The sequence below is a fragment of the Ascidiella aspersa genome, chromosome 1 (genome assembly GCF_963924565.1).
Source record: "Ascidiella aspersa chromosome 1, kaAscAspe10.2, whole genome shotgun sequence".
Classification (NCBI taxonomy): domain Eukaryota; kingdom Metazoa; phylum Chordata; class Ascidiacea; order Phlebobranchia; family Ascidiidae; genus Ascidiella; species Ascidiella aspersa.
Genome location: NC_139447.1, coordinates 15,401,611 through 15,422,531, shown reverse-complemented (window position 1 = coordinate 15,422,531; position 20,921 = coordinate 15,401,611). Strand labels below are relative to the sequence as shown.

Below are 20,921 nucleotides of genomic sequence, written 5' to 3'. Positions count from 1 at the left end.
CCCACAATCGTACATGTTAAAGAAAATCACAGATAGACCTTTAAACGATAGCCTTTATTGAACATTTAATCAACGTGAAAACTGGTGTTGGATCATTTTGACTACTGAAAAGAAAACAACTAAACCAAATAGTTTGTTATGTTGAGTCTCACGAAAAAGATGGCCTATTATTTGTAACAAGTAAGAACTGTGTTTACCGTTTACACATCATAGAATTTGACCTTGCAAATCCATCAATTCCATCGTTATACACATATCTGAAGGCGAACAGTAAAATAACACAAAATAATACCGTATATATAGCAAAATAATATTTTCAATTAGTTACAATTTGTAAATGAGCGACTCGTTTAACAAGTTTAGTTAGCGAGTTAAAGCGATATAAAATCACCCTACATTATTTATTTAATTGTAAGTATTTTCGACAAATAGAACAATGTCGCTAGTATTTCCATAAACTACCATCTAAATCTACTAAACAATCCCATCCATTCCCAAAATTTCTTGCAGTTGGATAATATCATCCTCATTGAAGTCATCTTCTTTGTCGAGTGCTATCGATCTACATATGTGTGACATTCAATTAACAGAATGCCAGAACGAAAATGAACTTAACATTTCAAAATAAATGGTATGTTTAAAATAAATAAGAACTTTCATTCGGCAGATATTCTTAATGTCTTTATGTGGCATATTAAAACGGTATTTTAGAAAAAACAACTCATCACTAACAATTGTATTTAGCGTTATTTTTCGTTTTTTAAGAATTGCCTGGCGTATGGTGGCCCATGACTGCCATCCTGTTTTTTTTCAATTTAACAAAAAAAAAAAAATAATTTAAAAAAAAAAAAAAAAAATTTAAAAAAAAATGAAAATAAAAAAAAAAAAAATTATTAAAAAAAAAAAAAAAAATTATTATAAAAAAAAAAAAAAAAATTATTATAAAAAAAAAAAAAAAAAAAATATTATTAAAAAAAAAAAAAATTATAAAAAAAAAAAATAAATAAAAAAAAAAAAAATTATTGAAAATTTCGACGTGGCCCAGGACTGCCATTCCCATATAAAACGCATTACGGTCGGACCATCACTGCCAATCATAGAATACCTTCTATTGTGTGCTGTTAAGTTCCAAGCCAGCGCAGGGAGGTTTGCCACTTAGTCTTTTAGGCCTTCTGGTAGGATTCACCAAAGGGAAGTTGGCAGAGTAAACAAGATATCGATGAGAAATTTTTACACATTACTCAAAGCAACCTAACTTAGCCAGCAATCAGACTTTTTAAAAAAAAAAACATAAAAACATTCATATTTATGAATATTAATATTCAGTAATATTCGGCCCTTAAATTAAAATGTGCCCTAAGTGACTTACATAGGGTGATAGCTACGAGTCTACTCTTCAAAATGAGATAAGACTCGACCGCCAATTATTCGGAGATAAGTTATTATTATTCCTTCAAAAATTCATAAACGACGATAATTTCAAATCGGGCAAAAATGCAAAAATCCCATAACTCGAGAAATAAAGAAGATTTTTAGTCAAAATTTTTACACATCACTCAAAGCAACCTAACTTAGCCAGCAATCAAGCTTTTTTTTTAAAAAAATAACAATTATATATTTATGAAAATTAATATTCAGTAATATTCGGCCCCAAAATTAAAATGTGCCCTAAGTGACTTACATAGGGTGATAGCTACGAGTCTACTCTTCAAAATGAGATAAGACTCGACCGCCAATTATTCGGAGATAAGTTATTATTATTCCTTCAAAAATTCATAAACGACGATAATTTCAAATCGGGCAAAAATGCAAAAATCCCATAACTCGAGAAATAAAGAAGATTTTTAGTCAAAATTTTTACACATCACTCAAAGCAACCTAACTTAGCCAGCAATCAAGCTTTTTTTTTAAAAAAATAACAATTATATATTTATGAAAATTAATATTCAGTAATATTCGGCCCCAAAATTAAAATGTGCCCTAAGTGACTTACATAGGGTGATAGCTACGAGTCTACTCTTCAAAATGAGATAAGACTCGACCGCCAATTATTCGGAGATAAGTTATTATTATTCCTTCAAAAATTCATAAACGACGATAATTTCAAATCGGGCAAAAATGCAAAAATCCCATAACTCGAGAAATAAAGAAGATTTTTAGTCAAAATTTTTACACATCACTCAAAGCAACCTAACTTAGCCAGCAATCAAGCTTTTTTTTTAAAAAAATAACAATTATATATTTATGAAAATTAATATTCAGTAATATTCGGCCCCAAAATTAAAATGTGCCCTAAGTGACTTACATAGGGTGATAGCTACGAGTCTACTCTTCAAAATGAGATATGACTCGACCACCAATTATTCGGGGATAAGTTATTATTATTCCTTCAAAAATTCATAAAGGTCGAAAGTTTCAAATTTTGTCAAAACGTTTATAGGCTGCATCACTTAAGCAACCTGGCCCATCTTTCAATCAGGCTTTATCAAAACCTTGACAAGTTGTTATCAGGTTTAAGTTGGTTTTGCGCGGTCAACTTGTCAAGGTTTTGATAAAGCCTGATTGAAAGATCGGCCAGGTTGCTTAAGTGATGCAGCCTATAAACGTTTTGACAAAATTTGAAACTTTCGACGTTTATGAATTTTTGAAGGAATATTAATAACTTATCCCCGAATAATTGGCGGTCGAGTCTTATCTCATTTTGAAGAGTAGACTCGTAGCTATCACCCTATATAAGTCACTTAGGGCACATTTTAATTTAAGGGCCGAATATTACTGAATATTAATATTCATAAATATGAATATTTTTATGTTTTTTTTTTTTAAAGTCTGATTGCTGGCTAAGTTAGGTTGCTTTGAGTAATGTGTAAACATTTCTAATCGATATCTTGTTTACTCTGCCAACTTCCCTTTGGTGAATCCCACCAGAAGGCCTAAAAGACTAAGTGGCAAACCTCCCTGCGCTGGCTTGGAACTTAACAGCACACAATAGAAGGTATTCTATGATTGGCAGTGATGGTCCGACCGTAATGCGTTTTATATGGGAATGGCAGTCCTGGGCCACGTCGAAATTTTCAATAATTTTTTTTTTTTTTATTTATTTTTTTTTTTAATAATTTTTTTTTTTTTTAATAATTTTTTTTTTTTTTTTTTTTTATAATAAATTTTTTTTTTTTTTCTTTTTTTTTTTTTTATAATATTTTTTTTTTTTTTTTTTTTTTTAATAATTTTTTTTTTTTTTTTTTTTTTTTTTTAAATTTTTTTTTTTTTTTAATTATTTTTTTTTTATTGTTAAATTGAAAAAAAACAGGATGGCAGTCATGGGCCACCATACTGGCGTTCTAGCCTGTTATTAATTTTGAGGAATTCTAATTATTCACACGAGCAAACTTTAATTTACAGTTTAATTGGTGTCACAGCCCAAACCGGAGTGCTATTTTCAAAGTAAAAACAACACAGAATGCTTACCGGTGGTCGCCGTATCTTGGCCTTTTCCGACAACTTCTGGCTTTAGGAAGTCGACAGCAGCCCCCGTTCTTGGCTTTTCTTGTGACAACCGGCCGTTGTACGCCAATACATGAATAATGGCTTGATCCTTGGCAAGCTCCCCACTTCCAGACACAGTCTATTTTTCGACCACATCCGACCATTTTTTGCTGGATAACCAAAGTTTAATTTTTCAAAATATGGGTGAAATCCTAAATGTTTATCACTATAGGTTAAGGGAATTGTGTAATTTAGGATCAACATGATGACATCCGAGGCAGGCCTATTATAATAGTTCTACTATTGCTTCAACAGAATTATTTTGATTTAGGTTACAAAAATTACTGCCTTAAAGTTTCTAAAGGAATATTCGCGAGTTGAGTTATAAAAAACTTTAAATTTAACGCGGAAGTGTATGCCGTAGAAAATAAACGTTTTTTGTATGAAGTTATATGATATCAACTTTTGGGCGTTGGTAGGGAGACTTACCTTCAAAATCGGGCATTTGTTTCCTCCGTGTTTTGGTCGTTTTAACACTTTTCTGGTTCGAACTTTTACGTTTCCGACACATTTGGACCACCGGCTCCACGGCGAAACAGCGCAGTGAGCTAAATAGGCAACAGCATTTGAATTAATAAAATTGCTTCCGTAAACGTTTAATAGTTAGTATGCGAACCTTTGCACTTTCTTCCAAAACACGACACTTTTGCCGGAGGTATCTTGCAATTTCCGCAGTAATTTTTTTTAACAAGGTGATGAACTCGCCATCCTCGGCCACACTTCGCGCTGCAAGCCCCCAACCTCCAGTGACACTTTTCTTTTTCTGTTTTGCACACCTTTGTTTCCTAAAATAAATTTAATTAGTCCATAGTGAAACTCTTTATGAAAAGAATAACTAATGAAACTTGGCCACCGCCATATTTTCGGTCAGTAAGGTATTTTATGCATTCAGTTTGGTTTCAGTTTAACAGGTCATTTGGAAATGACTTAAGTCCAAGTTTTATGTGAAAAAATTATGATAAATATCCCATTTTACCAAAAAATGCTAAATATAAACATTTAATTTCTCAAAGTCTACGTTTTAGAATGAACTCTAAATAAAAAGTTAAAACTAACTTTAAGAACAGGACAGACATCTCCCTTGTGTCTTGCTTTCGTCATCACTCTTCTCTTTCTCTGTTGAATTCCAGCCAACCCACAAGTGTTCGAACACTTGCTCCACACACCCCAACTGGAAACTTTGCAATGAACTGAAACAAACAACTGTTTGATAGAACATTTAATATTACGATCTAACGGTAGGTGGAGGCGTGTCGGTAAATATTTATCTAAAGAAATCGAATTTGAACTAACATTTCTTTTGTTTCAATTAACTCCAAAGTATCCTAGCTCTTTTGCTAATTTGCTTGAAAACTCGAACCATTTTTTAAATATAACTAGTATGACATTGTACACACTGTTTGAAATACTTTTTAGTTTCGATAAATGGGTCGTCTATTTTCTCATCAAAAAATATACTTAAACTTTAGATAATTTGTTTGGGTTTAATCTACCTGGACAACGTGAAGGACGGCAAGTTTTGGTGTAATTTGATTTGCATGAAAGACAGGCGCTTTGTTTAACCAGTGTGAATGTTTGGGAACCCTTTCCGCATGTGACGCTGCAGGGGCCCTTGGTGTATTTGCATTTCTCCACAGCAGTTTTGCACTTTACGGTTTCCTGCAAAAAGTATATCATTTGTCATGCAAAGTCTCTGTACATTAACATATTAACATCTGTTAAGCAAATAGGGAGCCGATTGGCTTTTATAGTTATATATGAACACCAATATGGCAAACATCTTTTTACAAACTTAGCACATAACGTTAAAAGCTCTAACTTAATCAAGTTTAAAAAAGATTTGTAAACTTATCAATTGTTCGCAAAAGTGGTTGTCAAAATTAAAGAATGTGATTGTAATATCCCCATTTGTTAGGCAATATACATGCACATATATCATAATTACAAAACAACTTTTTGACGAAGTAAAATGAGTTGTATAGATTTGCATCAATTAGTTCAATTTGTATTTTATTTTTTCGAACGAAAGACTTTTCATGGCCACAAGGCTACTATGCCGACCTCACTTTAAGAACAATTGTTTTAAACCTATACGCAAAGAGGGTGTTTACCACTAACGCAGGACAGGCCTGGCCGGAGTGCATTGGTTGAGTTGTAATCGCTCGTTCCCTTTGCTTCTTTCCAATTTTGCCACAAGAGTGGGAACACTGACCCCAGGCACCCCACAAGCCAACTGTGCAGTTGACTGCAATATAAATCATCGGTTTTAATAACATAAAAAAAAATTAAACGATATGCAAGATTTGTTTTTTGGTGGACTTGTTTAAAGTACGCCTATTTTGCCGATTTTTCTAAAAAGCATCAAGAAAAATCCATTGACTTGACTTAGGCATAATTCTAAAAGTTTTTTCCGCGAAATTCTAAACTTTTTTGGCGCTTTGCGCGCTATCCGTTTTTCCAAATTTTTGGCCGTTTTAGGAAATGTGTTCAACCAAAAGGCGCTGATATTCATACTTTGGCATGTTGCGCCGTGTCACTCATAACCTCTGCAAAGTGCAACTTGTGTTAAATTAGACTATCAATCCCGTTATTTCGAGCGAAATGAGAATCTCATGCATATGTCTAATACGCCAGAAGTCGTTTTAAATCAAAAGCTCAGTCAATTTTAATCAAACAAACGCAAGGTTTTTTCGCGCTTCGCGTGATTAGGTCGTATTTTAGGTACGTTTCGTGCATGGCTTCGGCACATATTTTTAAATAGTGCGCCTTAATAGCACACTGAACTTGTCAAGCACTTTTTCTACCAATCTATTAAGAAATATAGGAGTTATTCTGTTTAATATGTTCCACACATATAAGAAGTAGGGCTTGTGTTTATACGTATATGTGTCTTACTTACTTTATAGTGAAAATTATCTTAGAAAAAGTTAAATAGAGTATCACATCGGTGTCAAAATAGCGCAAAAAAGTGTTTCAAGGAAAAATAGGCCGTGGGTCGGAATAAATTGCCTTATTTTAAACAAATTACTTCATACTAAATTATTTTTAAAACAAATATTACAGAATTTTACAATTACAATGCCTGGTAGCAACAGTATATTCAAATAGGCCTACGACAACATTTACAGCATATTTAGTGAGAAATAGATTACACTAATAAGTGATTTATACAGCGCCGTCATTGTCGGTTATAAGGCAGTGAAAACGCACAATGAAAAAATACTTTAAAAATGTAAAAAATAAAAATAGCAGAAAATCGGGATCTAATTCAAGTCTGTATACTCATAGTATGTTACGTTATAAAAACAAACAATAAAACAAACCTGGTGGACATTCTTTAACTTTACAGGGTGTTGGTTTTGGCACCACACATTTTCCTCCGCACGAGTTTGCGACGGTTTTAACGAAAACTTTGACTCCTGATCCGCACGTGGTGCTGCAGTGATGCTTCCATTTGCAGTTCACCGGCGAGCATTTAACACGACGTCTTCGCCTTCTGCGCCTGTGATATTGATTTTGATAACAGGCAACATGAAAACGGTATGTGTGAAAACAAGAAAAGATAAGCCATTTTGCAACTGAAGTTGTAAATGGCAATCTTGCACTAAATACTTTTAAAATTTTGAATAAAAGGGTTGACTATCAATCTCGTTAAGTAATGTTAATTTAGAGACCCATCACAATTTTTTAACTAATAAAAAAACTTTTGGACAAAAAGTTAATTTCTCACCGCCAAGAGTCACCGGGTTGCAAAAGCAGGACAAACATTAGAAAAACTATCAGCAAAAATGTGCGACGATTGTTTTTTGGCGACATTACTCATGCAGCACATGCCTAGCTCTCTTAATAATATAATCTAAAATAAATGGCACAAATGCCAGACCTTCTTATTGTTTATCGACAGGAAAACAGCCAACGCTTTAAGCTGCGGTATTAGTTTATTTTTGCACTATTTTGCCAACCGCGCGTGGTCAAATTTCATATATTGTTTGTATAAGGAATTCTGGAGGAGTGTGCCGGAATACGCGTGGTTCATCTATTTGTTAAAAAAACAGACACTTCTGTATTTTGAAAACACGTATTCATAGTCATTTATCCACCGGTACATCTGAGGTTAAAACACATGGAAAACATATGGCCACTAAGCGCCTTTGGCTAGCATATGTTTCCTTGTTTGGATTAGAAGCTAAGCTCTTTTTATTATACGCTAATTTATTCAAATCAACAGACATGAACATATATGCACTTGTTTAATAGTAGCTTAAACCTAAAATATACCCACATATTGTTTTTGTGATTCTTTAAAATCTACTCCGTTTTTTTGTTTTCTCTTTGTAGTTTTTGTACCGTTATGCGTTGCCGCGTCTCTCGATCTGTGTTTGGTTTTTAAAACAGGGGTTGTAGGCCTATATGTTGGATGTTACTACAGTTTTCTGCTTTTTTTATTTTATTTATCTGACTAATACTTATACTGTTGCGTTTGTTTATTTAGATATACTGACGATACCTTTGCTGGCGAAATATATTTATATATATATATATATGTATATCTTTTAAGATCTTTTATAGTGTCTGACCTGAATTACTAACTTTGCTAGAGTATTCTGCTGTTAATGTGTAACAATATAGGCAAATAGTTTTTCCAAATGATCATTTATGGCAAACTAAAAAAAGATGAAATACCCGGTCAAGCCTAAATAGACAATAGAGCAGGGGTCGGCAACCTTTTGTACTCAGTGTGCCAGTTTATGAATACTGTCAAAATATCAACAACTCGCGTGCCAAAGATATTTTTTCTATGTTTAGTTTGGCACTGTTTTTTGCCTTATCAGTTTCGAAACGCATGCGCACACGTCAGAGTCCGACTCTGCAGCCCTGTGATCTGACATCTAATTTACGCATCTTTTGTTTTTCAGGTGATACCTGTTTTTCAGCCGATACCTAGAAATGATAGATATAAGTTTCGCTTTTAGTTGGTTTTCACAAAAACACACGTGCTTCCTTTTAATGTAGAACAGTGGTTCTCAACCTTTTTTAGCATACGAACCGGTAAAATTTCAAAACAAATTTTGCGGACCGCTGAATCATTTAAAGTTAAAATCAACCCAAAATGTAATAACGACAAAAGTATGCAAACTGAAAGCAAATAACGGAAACTTAAAAGTAATGACTCGAGCAATTTTCTGCTGTCTTTTTGATATCATGCGTGTTTTACGTGGTTCTTTCACGTACAACTGGTCTTAAAGTTTAAACTTAAACTAGTTGTAGCATAATTTTAAACACTTTGGCAAAACACTTGCAGCATTGTGACGTACAATAAGGTCCAAAGTAGACCATTAACTCTATGTATCGTCACAATGCTGCAAATTACGGAACTGCCGAAGTTCTAAATTTGATGGACAAGCTGTTAACATCTTGCATTTTGCAATTAGGATATAAAATTGTAATATATTTGACGGGCAGGCAGGAAAGTTGACGCGAATCGGCGGTTAAGAACCATTGATGTACTGTAAAATGCCCTGCATTAACGCAGTGAACGTCACGCCACTTTCGGGGCATTGTGACGTAATACGAACGGTTAGTCGTAAACAACAAGTTTAACGCACACATAAAATAATGTTAAATACAACAGTTGAGACACATATTCGTGACACGATCTGGGAATGTTCAACCATTTAGTTAGCACTAGTTTTAGTGATGTAATAATAATGTGGATAATGTGGTAGTGATGTAATTGTTGTTCTTTCGTCAGGTGATGTAACATGAGCGTTGAATCAATTGGCGTGCCGTGAAAAATCATCTCGTGCCAGGGGTTGCCGACCCCTGCAATAGAGGATATACCAGCCGTTTAGTAGTTCGACTATGTAAATTAAAGCGCGATAATTTGCAAAATTAAACCTGATATTTGCGTGGTTAAACAAAATGAATTTATTACGTTATTGTTGGGTAGGTTTAATAAAGACACGGTAACGCATACGCCACGGCCTCCAACGTATATCGCCCGTGTTGCACTACATGGCGATAAACGTTCGGTAAAAGGAAATTTAACATAATACCAGAGTGATTTTGTCAAAGACACGTAGTATAAGCCAATACGCAGCATTTGAACGATGAAACACTTTAGGTAGTAAGAAATCTCCCGCAGACAATAAAATGGAAAAGAAAGATTCTTGTTTTCGTATTAGATAATCTTAAACTGTTTATAAAAACAGAAAAAATATAAAATTATTTCCTAAATTTTAACAGAAATATATATTTTTTTAAATATATATATCATCATCATTTTTTGTGCGAAAAGCAAACATGTAAAAATGCCAATAAGAAAAGTTGAAAGGTAAAATTTAAAAACATAAGATTGCGTGTAAAATCATAAAACACCAACAACTCAGCGAATGGCAACAAAGCGACAACGTGAAAAAACGGAGAAAAGAGAAAAAAAAAAAGGAAAAAGAAAGAGAAAGAGCACGCAACTTATAAGCATTATCAAACGGTGTCGCAGATCAATCACTGATGGAAAGAAATAAAACGGGACAAAAAAAAGCCCAAAGCAAAAAATTACCATACAAATTTCAGTGTTAAAGGACGAATTTTACTCACTCAACTTTTCGTATTCTGTTTGGCAAGCGTAATTACCGAGTACAATAAGGGCTCTTGCTACAAGCAAATAAACGGAATTGTAACAGGCAACAATCATTCAGTTTCAGTTGCCAATATAGCCGTCCATTATATCCGTGGTCGGCAAACGCCGGTCCGCGAGGAGTTGGTTACCGGTCCGTAGCAGGGTTGTAAGATTAAAATTTTGTTGAAAAACGAACTTAAATATCCTTATTTTGAGAAGCTGGTAAGAATATAGGAATTGGTAATTATGTTAAACCAGTGTAATTTAAGAAAAAAACGTAAAGGCCTAAAAGTTTTATTGAAATGAGCCGGGGGCTGGGTTAAACTAAATTGTTTGGGTGGCCGGATGCCGCTCGCGGGTTTCAGTAAGTTCAATAATTCTTAGATGGGAGCATATTATCTTTGCGGCAAAACAAGCATAAAGTTCGCATTGAAAGTTGTAATAAGTTTCCTTTCCTGAACATTTGTTGTTTTTTCAAGGCCGGTCCGCGACAAAATTTTAGTTTTAAACCGGTCCGCAGTGCAAAAAAGGTTGCCGACCCCTGCATTATATCATTCAATTTCTTAAGTCCATTATTTCAAAAGGTACATAGACGACATACTATGGATATCTTCAGGTACTCACAACACTAGACAGATACAAAGTTCTCTGCAAATAGGATTTAAACATTACGGCCTCTCTCTTACGTTTAGAAAGGTATCAACTGCACAAGAAGGAAAAGCTTTGGAATTTCTCGATGTCAATCACATTATGACAAAAAGCTCACCAAAAGGTTTCATTACAAGAGACTATACTAAACCAACGGCAAGCGGGCGCCATTTTCTCAATGGTTCGTCACATCGCCCATCGCATCAGTTTTTAAATCTATTGTTTTTGGCGAAGCGATTTGCATGCGCCGCTTAAACGAATTGGATGTGGATTACAAAAGCAGCCTCAACAGGCTAAAGCAAAAATGTATTGTTTCTGGTTTTCATCGGGGAATGACGCAGGACGCACTACACATCGCAGAGTTTTGGAAAGAACGTTTTGGACCAAAAGTTAAAACTAAGCCTCAAAATCGCATTGTTTGGGCTACAGCTTTTCCATCGCGGATTTCCCTATCCCAATAAGATAAAGTCAATGAGCCTTTTGCCTGTATCGCATAGCAAAGACCGCCGACATTGACACATTTTCTCACCAACTTTAAAGGAATGTCGAGGATGCAGACAGGCAATAAAATTGGTTCTTCAAGTCCATGTGGCAAATGTGCTCCTTGTGGAAATTTTAGCAAACACCAAACCATGGTGCCACACAATACGTTTTTAACTACACCTACAGGTAGTGTGCGGCTACGGCAAAGTTTGGCGTGGTGCCATTACGGCATTTACGTGGTGACCTGCAAGTGGTGTGGCAAGCAGTATGTCGGCCAAACTAAAACCAAGTTTTCCAGACGTTGGAATGCTCATCGAGCAACTTGAAAGACGTTTGATTATTCGGCCAACAACGACCGAGCTGCGCTCTTACGGCACTACGCAGATCAGCATATTACCACACTACAAAGAAAGCCGCACTTACACCAATGTTTTATTGTTGTATTTGTGCAAATGCCGCCAGTCTATCTTTTAGATATCTTTGAAGATAAGTGGCTGAATAAAATCAAAGCTGAAATAAATATCCAAAAAAATGATAGTACCACGCGTGAGGTAATTTTTTGCTCTGGGCTTTTTTTGTCCCGTTTTATTTCTTTCCATCAGTGGTCGCTCTGCGACACCGTTAGATAATGCTTAACAGTTGCGTGCTCTTTCTCTTTCCTTCCGTTTTTTCACGTAGTCGCTTTGTTTCCATTCGCTGAGTTGTTGTTTTTGCATCTGACATCAGCAGGTGTTTTATGATTTTACACGAAATCTTATGTTTTTAAATTTAATATTTTACCATTTAACTTTGGCATTTTTTCATGTTTGCTTATCGTACAGAAACTGATGATGCCTTATAGACGAAATACATATTTCTATTAAAATTTAAGAAATGATTTTATGTTTTATCTGTTTTTATAAACAGTTTAAGATCAGCATTTAAACGTGACGAATAACACTGTTTTGAAAACATAAGCATAAAAGTCTCAACTTCGCGAAGGCGCTGACTTTAAGTTGATCTTTACGGTTATGCAAAAGGTGCGTCCAGTAACGTCAGACAAACTCGTAATCCGTTTGAAATAAAAATTGTCTATTGTTAAAAACCGATGCAATAAACGCGATAATTTAGATTTTGCGTGGTTTAACACACTGTTATAAGTAGCCATTATAGGCTTTTACCCAAATTACTCCTAAATTTTTCTCGGGAAGGCTTGTTGTACGATCCGTGTATGTTTCCATATGCTGAATCAACGTATGTTGGGGATACGACCCGTTGCGGGTAGCAGTATTTGACTTGTGTCATATTCAAGCAAACCCGTAATCCCGGTACGAAAAGGCGTAAAACGTACGAAAAATCCGTATTGTGTTTAAAAGTGAAAATTGTTTAAAGGTAAACCGCCGCAATAAACGTGATACTTTGCAAACTCTATCAATTTTTTCATGGGTTAAAGCATACTGTAAAAAATAAATACGTTTTTAACCCTTGAACGTTTAAAAGTGAAAATTGCGATGACGATTTTCAAGAGTTTTGCAACGACGCGTGCTTGTTAATCCGTCTTTCTCTCATAGAAAGAGACTAACTTTTCGAACTATATTAGTCCAGAACTAATAACAAACGTAAAACTTTAAGTTGTAACAGCAATCGTTCAGACTTGCGTGATATTCAAGCAAATACGTAATTTCGGCAAACTGCGTCAACGTAAGAAAATAACCCTTTGAAAATAAAAATTGTTTACCTGTGACCGGTTTGCGACGACGCTAGCTTGAGATGCGCGACTTTTTCTGAGAAAAAATACTATTTTTTTTCTATCTGGGAGCACATGAATTATATTGGCCCAAAAATTTATTCTCGGGGCATGTCTTGTTTTTGCCGTTATTATATGGGCCGAAAATTTATTTTCGGATATAGCTTTATATGGAGTTCGTCAACCGTGTCGGCCAAATTGGACAATAAGTAAAAAAACTCGAAAGTTTTCACGGAGGTAAATTTAATATTTTTTAGGCGGCAATTTTCTATATTTGGTTTTAATTTGCAAAACTTTCGATTTAATAGGTAGCATATTAGGCACATAAAAGTGTTTGAAATATTGCTCGAAACAACAGATTCAAAGTATGTTTTAACAGTGATTACACAGATCAAGGCGTGATAAAAATTGACCAAGTAAAATTGGCATAAGTATAGCAAACCATAGACGTTAAATTTTTGAATGATTATTATATTTGCTTTTTTTAAATGTCACCTTGCCAAAATTTAATAACATGGCCTACGCATTATCTACGTAAATTCTATTTATCAAATATATTTTTCGATCATTTCCCAAATACCTTGCCGTATTTGAAATTTGAATTTATTTTCGCGGTATTGCATGAAGAGGCAAGGCCAGTAGCCTATGTAATAAAGTTTCACCCATTGTAAAGCAGGGAAGCATTGCTAGAAGCTTAATTTATATGACGTTCGTGAAACATGTCGCCAGATTGAATCATATGTTTTGAAGCGGCAAAAATAAAAATATATAAATGAATAAAATATTTTGATTGCAAGACGATTCTAAATTTAATTTTGCATAGTCTTTATCAAACTAACGTAAAATAAAATGAAACCCTGGCAACTACCCCTTTCGCATCTAAGACATAGTAAAGGCTTGAAATTTTCGGCCCATATCTGTTTTTGCTTGCGGAAACAAGTTAAGGAAACTATAGAACGTTTATACTAAACCACAAACCAAAGTCAAATTAATTATATTTGAAAGAAACCCTGATAAGTAACGCTATTTATAAAGCTCCACGACCCCCCCTCCAAAAAAAAAACAAAAAAAAACAATTGGATTTTAAATATACAACTAAACCCTGACAATATACCCCGCGATAAAATATACAACAACCGCACCCCCGTCTAGTTCTTTTTTTAGGTTGGATATGGTTTGCTTGGTATGTTTCAGACCGATTTTTCTCCAGAGCATTATAGAAAAAGTGCGTACATCTCAGAACTTTTAAATTTTCAGACAAGAAGTAGAATGGTATGTAGCTGCCCTGCTGCTTATAAGAGGTTTATACGTCTGTACCCCTAGAGGTCTTTGATTGGGGACAAAAAAAACCTAAAATTACGTGACGTTATCACCCTATCTCCCAGCTTAACGCTTAAGAGGGAGCAATAACAGCAACGTTGCTGTCTCTTTCTCTTTAAGACCACAGGACGGCGAACATAAGTCAACCGGCGGACAAAATTTGCATTTTATTTTAAGAGATATAAACTAGCAAACAATACAAATTTTCCAAAAAATTATTTGACCGAATATTGACCTTGAAATATATTTTTTTAAATAGTTTTTAAGGGTACTTCTTTTAATCAAGGTGTATCTTGTTGTTTGCAGAAACATTTGCAACAGAAAAAGCGATCTTTGAAAGGCGATGTCCATTGTTTCGAGATTTAAAAAACCAACCCTGAAATTTTAATATCATACTAGGGGAATTCCCGAAAATTTATTAAATAACATTTTTTTAGCTTTAGCTGGAATCCCAACTACTTTTTTTACAGTAACGAAGCGAGTTGACTTTGCCTAATGTGGCAAATACTATTTCCATTTCGTTCGACAATCTACTCTGTGCAACTTTTTATTAAACTACGAATTTTAAATTGCCTCAGCGAAAAACTTTTATTATCTAAAAACTTTGCCCGAATCTGAATTTGATGAAAATTAATATGCGTTTACATTTACTTGTAAGCGCATATTATTATATTTATTAAATGCCTTATTCATATTATTATTAAGTATTATAAGCTAAAGTAAACTATGCGCTCAATTATTACAGCAATTGAGTGTGATAGCCTATACCATACAGAACGACACAAACAAGTCTGCACTTATTTAGAATAAAAGTAATAAACCAAAAAATGGTATTACAGCATGCACTGTTCGTGGGCTGCATGTTGTGCAGGCCTGTTGTATGTCAACAACATTTTATACACTCATTCTTATAATAATTGAAATATTTACTTTAGTATATTCTATGGCGATTGGTAGAGGTGTGAAATTCAGGTTCACAACTTTACTATTGATAAAAAATTAATTATTAATTTAAAAAAAAAACATAAGGTGCATATAGATTGCCTGTGATAGAATACAGATTATCTGTAGCTTGTATTCATGCAAGATGCAAGGAGAGGCACTAAATGTACCTTTAATAGATTATAATTATTTGCCTTTTTAAGGGCCAGACCACGATTATCCTCTTTTGTCTTCAATTGTGGTCGACCTATGGCAATTTATACATACACCTCATTTGTAATCAGAATGTTTAATTTACAGCTATACAAATACAATTTTAAGAGTGTAATGATTTTACCTGCTTAATTTCATTAATAATGGGAAATGCTCTTGCTGCTACTGCTCCATCGCAGATCCAAACAGTGGAAAGCTGCCTGGCTGACGTCCCTGGATACACCTTTGACAAGAGCTTGGGAAGTACTCGGTTTATGAAAGTTGCCAGAGCAACATTTCATGAAGGATATGTTGTGATTAAAGTGTTTGTTATTCCAGATGCAACCATTGATTTAGATCACTACAAAAATGAAGTTATACATGTATCTGAAAAGTTAAAACAAGCATCCAACTGCCTGCCCTGTCAACAAAATATCATCACAGACCGTGCTGCATTGCTTGTTAGACAGTTTGTAAAACACAACCTATATGACAGGATAAGCACTCGGCCATTTTATAGCACCGTGGAACGCAAATGGGTAGCTTTTCAACTCCTTTGTGCTTTAAATCAAATGGCAAAGTTCAAAATTTGGCATGGGGACATAAAAAGTGAAAACGTTCTTATCACTAGTTGGAACTGGCTGCTGTTATCTGATTTTGCTGCCTACAAACCAACTTACTTACCGGATGACAATCCAGCTGATTTCAATTATTTTTTTGACACTTCAAGGCGCCGTACTTGTTATATTGCTCCTGAGAGATTTACAGATAACCCACAAACATGGGCTTCTAATGGAATGCAAATTTCTAATCGCAATAATACCGAAATTCATGCAATGGATATATTTTCTGCTGGTTGTGTTATTGCAGAGATCTTTACAGATGGTTCTGCTATGTTTGATTTGTCACAACTTTTGGCATACAGAGAAAACAAGTTTTATCCTGACAGTGTGCTACAAAAAATTGAGTGTCCAGAAGTAAGGACCCTTGTTGAGCACATGATACAAATTGACCCCTCAAAACGTCTTACAGCAGAACAGTATTTAACTTTATGGAAAGGAAAGGCATTTCCTGATTTGTTTTACTCGTATTTAAAGTATTACCTTGGACGATTTTGTGAACCTCCTTTAATGTCTGCAGATCAAATTGTGTCTACACTACATACAGATATGGATAAAATAATACAGAATCTAGTTTCTGCAGAGCAATCTTCTGAATGTTTGGTCATTGTTGCCTCGCTCTTGCTATCCTCTGTTAGACAACTTCAGTACTGCAACTCCAAACTAAAAGCCATGCATCTGATGGTAGAGTTCGCAAATCACCTGGAGTCAGATGTGATCTTGGAGAGATTCTGTCCTTATCTCATGGACATGCTAAAAGACAGTGTAACAAGAGTGCGAGCTCAGGCAATACAATCACTTGCTGTATGTTTGACATTTGTCTCTGAAGTCCCAAGAGGAGAATCAAATATCTTTGTTGAATACATTTTACCTGTAATTGGCATGTGTGCCCAGGATCCAGCTGTTCCTGTTCGACAAAGCTTTGCTGAACATGTAGCAGTTTTTGCAGAAAGAGCACTTAAATTCCTTGACAGTCCACAGCAAACCCAAAATTCCACATACATTTCAGCTGTTGGTGGTGACCCTCCTAATTATGATTCACAGCTGCAGGCGCTAAGGCACTCAACACAAAAGCGAGTAAAAGTTCTTCTCAGTGACAATGACAGCACCGTCCGCCAGTCACTATTGGAATACTCTGTGGCTCGTCTCTGTGTGTTTTTTGGAAAGCAAAAGGCTAATGATGTCTTACTAAGTCACATGATAACTTTTTTAAATGATAAACAGGATTGGCAACTAAGGGCTGCCTTTTTTTCTAGTTTAGTTTCAGTTGCGTCGTTTGTTGGATGGCAAAGTTCACTTTTTCTAAAGCCCTTGTTACAACAGGGTCTTAGTGACAGAGAAGAGTTTGTGGTCTCTGAAACATTAAAAACAATTACAAGTTTGGTAGAGCTTGGACTTATCCCTAAACAGGTTATTTGCGAATTTGTGAAAGACAATGCTGGATTTCTGATGCATCCTTGTCAATGGATTAGACAGAGTGCAGTAGCATTTATATGTGCCTGCACAAGTGTCTTAGATAGTGTTGATGTACATTGTTATATATTGCCTAATCTTTTAAAATACCTGAAGTACCCAATTATTCAAGCTGACCAAAACAATGTTTTACTGAGTGCACTGAAGCCCACCATAAAATTTGCAGTTTTTACCTTAATATCAAATACACCAAATGCTGCTGCAGTTTTTAAGGTTTTGCAACAAAGACAAACAAATAAAAGCAACTTGGATGAACAACCAGATACAAAAGAAGAAATTTATGAAGATGGTAAACAATCTATCCTCAGAAAATTAATCCTAAAAGAGATGTCAGATCATGATGAAGAAATGCTGTTGCAATTAGAAAACATTGTTTGTAAACAGCAGAAACGTTCTTTGGGAAATAGTACTGCTGTCAGTGCTGAATGGCACAGTGAAGACAAGGCAGATGGGAGTACTATTAATATTTTAAATCTAGGAACAAGTTTTGTACGCCGACATGCTGACATGGGCAAAGATTTAGAACCTGGCATTCACTTGGCAAATGCCAGTAAACCATCTGTTAAAAAGAACAATAAGAAAAAGGGTGAACAGAATCAAGACATGAACGAAGAATGGAAAACCATGTTTGGCAAGGATACATCCCGGTTTCAGCAGACTCCAACTAGTACTGGCACTCCGTCAAAAAGAGTCAATACTTCCAATCTTACAGTTTCAATGTCACAACTCGAGTCTGCTGCTACACAAACTCCAATTTCTACTCCCGATGTTAAGCAAACTGACATTCAGTACAAGTTTGCTTCTTGTAAGCTGGATTTACGTGCACTGGTTCATCACCAAAGAGATTTATGTAGAAAGGATGTCAGCCAAAGAAAGCTTGAACATATGGCAGATAGAGATAGTACGCTACCTCTATCTGACTGGCAGCCAAAGGGTGTACTTGTTGCACATATGTTTGAACATCGAGGCCCTATTCATAAAATAGCAGTTTCTCCATCTAATGAACACTTTGTGACTGTTTCATCAGACAAATCTCTTAGGTTATGGGATACTGCGAAATTGGAAGGGAAGTCCATTGTTAATCGTTCAAAGGCATCTTATCAAAAGTTTACTTCAGCAGTTCGTTGTGCTGCATTCTGTAATAACGATCAAATTATCTGTTCATCCGATGATGGTAATATACATTCTCTTTCTGTTCAAACTCTTGGATCCAAAGTTGCAGCTGAAAATCAGGACTCCAGTGGAATGTTTGACACTGGGCATCACTTTACTCATATGGTCAACCAACAAATCTATGGAAGAATAACTGATCTTAAAGCAATTGTTAACTCATCTGTGATTGTTTTTATTACAAGTTATGGACACATAATTGCTCTAGATGCGAGAGAGAAGCAACCAATATGGGAGCTAAAACAAGACCTTAGTCATGGGTTACCAACAACAGTGTGCATTGACCCAAAGCAACATTGGCTGTGTGTAGGTACTGTTCGAGGTGTGCACACTTGCTGGGATTTACGGTTTCAACTTCCAATTACAAAGTTTTCCCACCCATCACTGGCAGGGGTAAGAAAAGTTGTAACACATCCTACTGAACCATCCTGTGTTATTTCAGTTGTTACAGGTAACAATGAAGTGAGTGTTTGGGACATTGAGACTGGAACGAGACAAGTGACTCTCTGGGCAAGCACTGCACCACCACTGTCTTTAACCCAGAAGACCACAGACTCAATTAATGGGCTACAATTGACATCATTTGCTGACCGAATACACATGTACACTGCAGGAACTGATTGCAAAATTCGGCTGTGGGACATGAGCCAGGTGCAAAATTCTAAAGTGTTGTGTGGACCTGGCTATTCTTCCACTAGAAACATATATAATGTTTCCTATGATGTTCGTTTAGTGGACGGCACTAGGGTAATCCAGGAACAGCTAACCAGAACTAGGATTGAGGAAAATGAAGCGGCTAGCACTAGCTCATCTAATACCGAACATATTGGTGGTGAACAGAAAATATCCCGCTCTGGTGATCATGCTGTACCCATACATCACCATGACGTAATTACTGATTTAGCTATATTTCAGGTTAATCAGCAATTTCTTGTGTCATCTTCAAGGGATGGCGTAGTTAAAATATGGAAATAACTGGCTACATTGCATACCAGGCAAAATAAAAACCAACATAATGATTGATTATATTCTGTTTAAAATTTTAAATGTATGTATAAATATCCAAAAATTTTTCGGAAATTATAATTGTATTTAACAAATCCTATTTGTGGTTCTGTCTGTCTTATTTGTTCAAATATACCAAGACTGTTGAGATTTTTAATTTCGCTATTTTGTGATTATTGTTTTTATTAATTCTTTTATTAATGTTTATGCTTTTAAAATTACTCTCCATTCAAAAGAAAATTAAACATTATTAACCTAAAACATTTAGTAATTTATATACATTTTGATTGTTTTGTTTATAAATCTTCTTTCCACAACCTGGTAATTTTTATTTATGCTAGTGGTCAATGTTTTTATTCTGTCTGTTTTAATTGCATCCATTGGCTACAACCGCTTTACTGGTGATAATCACTACATATTCACTGTTTAATGTGCAATACTTTCTTTGTTTTCTTCTATGACAATATAAAGGTTACATAGTTGTTGTATGCATGTTTTAGTAACCCAACTTACTTAACTTATACTGGCCACATTTAGTTCTTAAGTTCAAAAAACAGATTTTTGTGATGTTAGAAGAAATATAACACACTACTACATAACTGTGTATTTGCCACTTAGTTATTGTCTGTTGAAGTGCTGCAATACATGATTGAACCAAAAAAAACAACAATCTGAATTAAATAAACAAAAAGGAAAACATTTAAAAAATATTCTTTAACAATTGTAAAGAAACAAAATATTTTTAAAGAGTGAATTAGGAAGCGTTATAAAGGACTTATTTTTAATAACTACAGCATGTATACCTTAAAAATATGTATATATATATAATACTATATAATAACTTATAAATAACTGCAGGTTGCGAAAAATTCAAGTTTGAATACCAATTGAAATGTTGCAATTGCACCTTGACCACCCTACATGATAGCATTTAATTGCACATTTCATTGGTGCAAGAAAATAGCTCATTAAAAGAGTTTCAAAACACACACATAGTATAAATAGTTTAGGCTGTCAAGACATTTTTTTGGTCACTGTTTTAAGCTTTTTAAAAAAGTCATCAAGTTCCAATGGATCGTCATGTGTTGCATCATTTGGCGGAATAAACCATGAACCAGTTGGGCCAGGTTCCCATCCATCACCCACACTTAATGACAATGCTGATATACTGTTCACA

General features: G+C 34.9%; 2 protein-coding genes across 2 annotated transcripts; one reads left to right on the top strand and one right to left on the bottom strand.

Annotated features, from left to right (window-relative positions):
• Window positions 1–35: 35 nt before the first annotated feature.
• On the bottom strand, window positions 36–7,397 carry LOC146168006 (spondin-1-like). The gene is made up of 9 exons (XM_083382622.1): window positions 7,277–7,397; window positions 6,870–7,048; window positions 5,658–5,791; window positions 5,040–5,205; window positions 4,603–4,736; window positions 4,163–4,331; window positions 3,976–4,094; window positions 3,469–3,656; window positions 36–562 (listed from the first exon to the last, which is right to left on the bottom strand). The coding sequence occupies exons 1-9, from the start codon at window positions 7,360–7,362 to the stop codon at window positions 475–477; spliced, it is 1,263 nt and encodes a 420-aa protein (XP_083238748.1). The 5' UTR covers window positions 7,363–7,397; the 3' UTR covers window positions 36–474.
• An 8,243-nt stretch (window positions 7,398–15,640) lies between these two features.
• LOC146168005 (phosphoinositide 3-kinase regulatory subunit 4-like) lies at window positions 15,641–20,430 on the top strand. The gene has a single exon (XM_083389234.1). The coding sequence runs from the start codon at window positions 15,641–15,643 to the stop codon at window positions 19,712–19,714; it is 4,074 nt and encodes a 1,357-aa protein (XP_083245360.1). The 3' UTR covers window positions 19,715–20,430.
• The last annotated feature ends 491 nt before the right edge of the window (window positions 20,431–20,921 follow it).

What these genes read in the sequence shown, in the direction of transcription:
- LOC146168006 (XM_083382622.1), bottom strand. Translation starts at nt 7,362, where the DNA reads ATGTCGCCAAAAAACAATCGTCGCACATTTTTGCTGATAGTTTTTCTA. An exon ending in AGGCCTGTCCTGCGTTAGTG is followed by an intron (nt 5,206 to 5,657) that starts GTAAACACCCTC and finishes TACTTTTTGCAG; the next exon opens with GAAACCGTAAAGTGCAAAAC. An exon ending in TTTTGGAAGAAAGTGCAAAG is followed by an intron (nt 4,095 to 4,162) that starts GTTCGCATACTA and finishes TTGCCTATTTAG; the next exon opens with CTCACTGCGCTGTTTCGCCG.
- LOC146168005 (XM_083389234.1), top strand. Translation starts at nt 15,641, where the DNA reads ATGGGAAATGCTCTTGCTGCTACTGCTCCATCGCAGATCCAAACAGTG.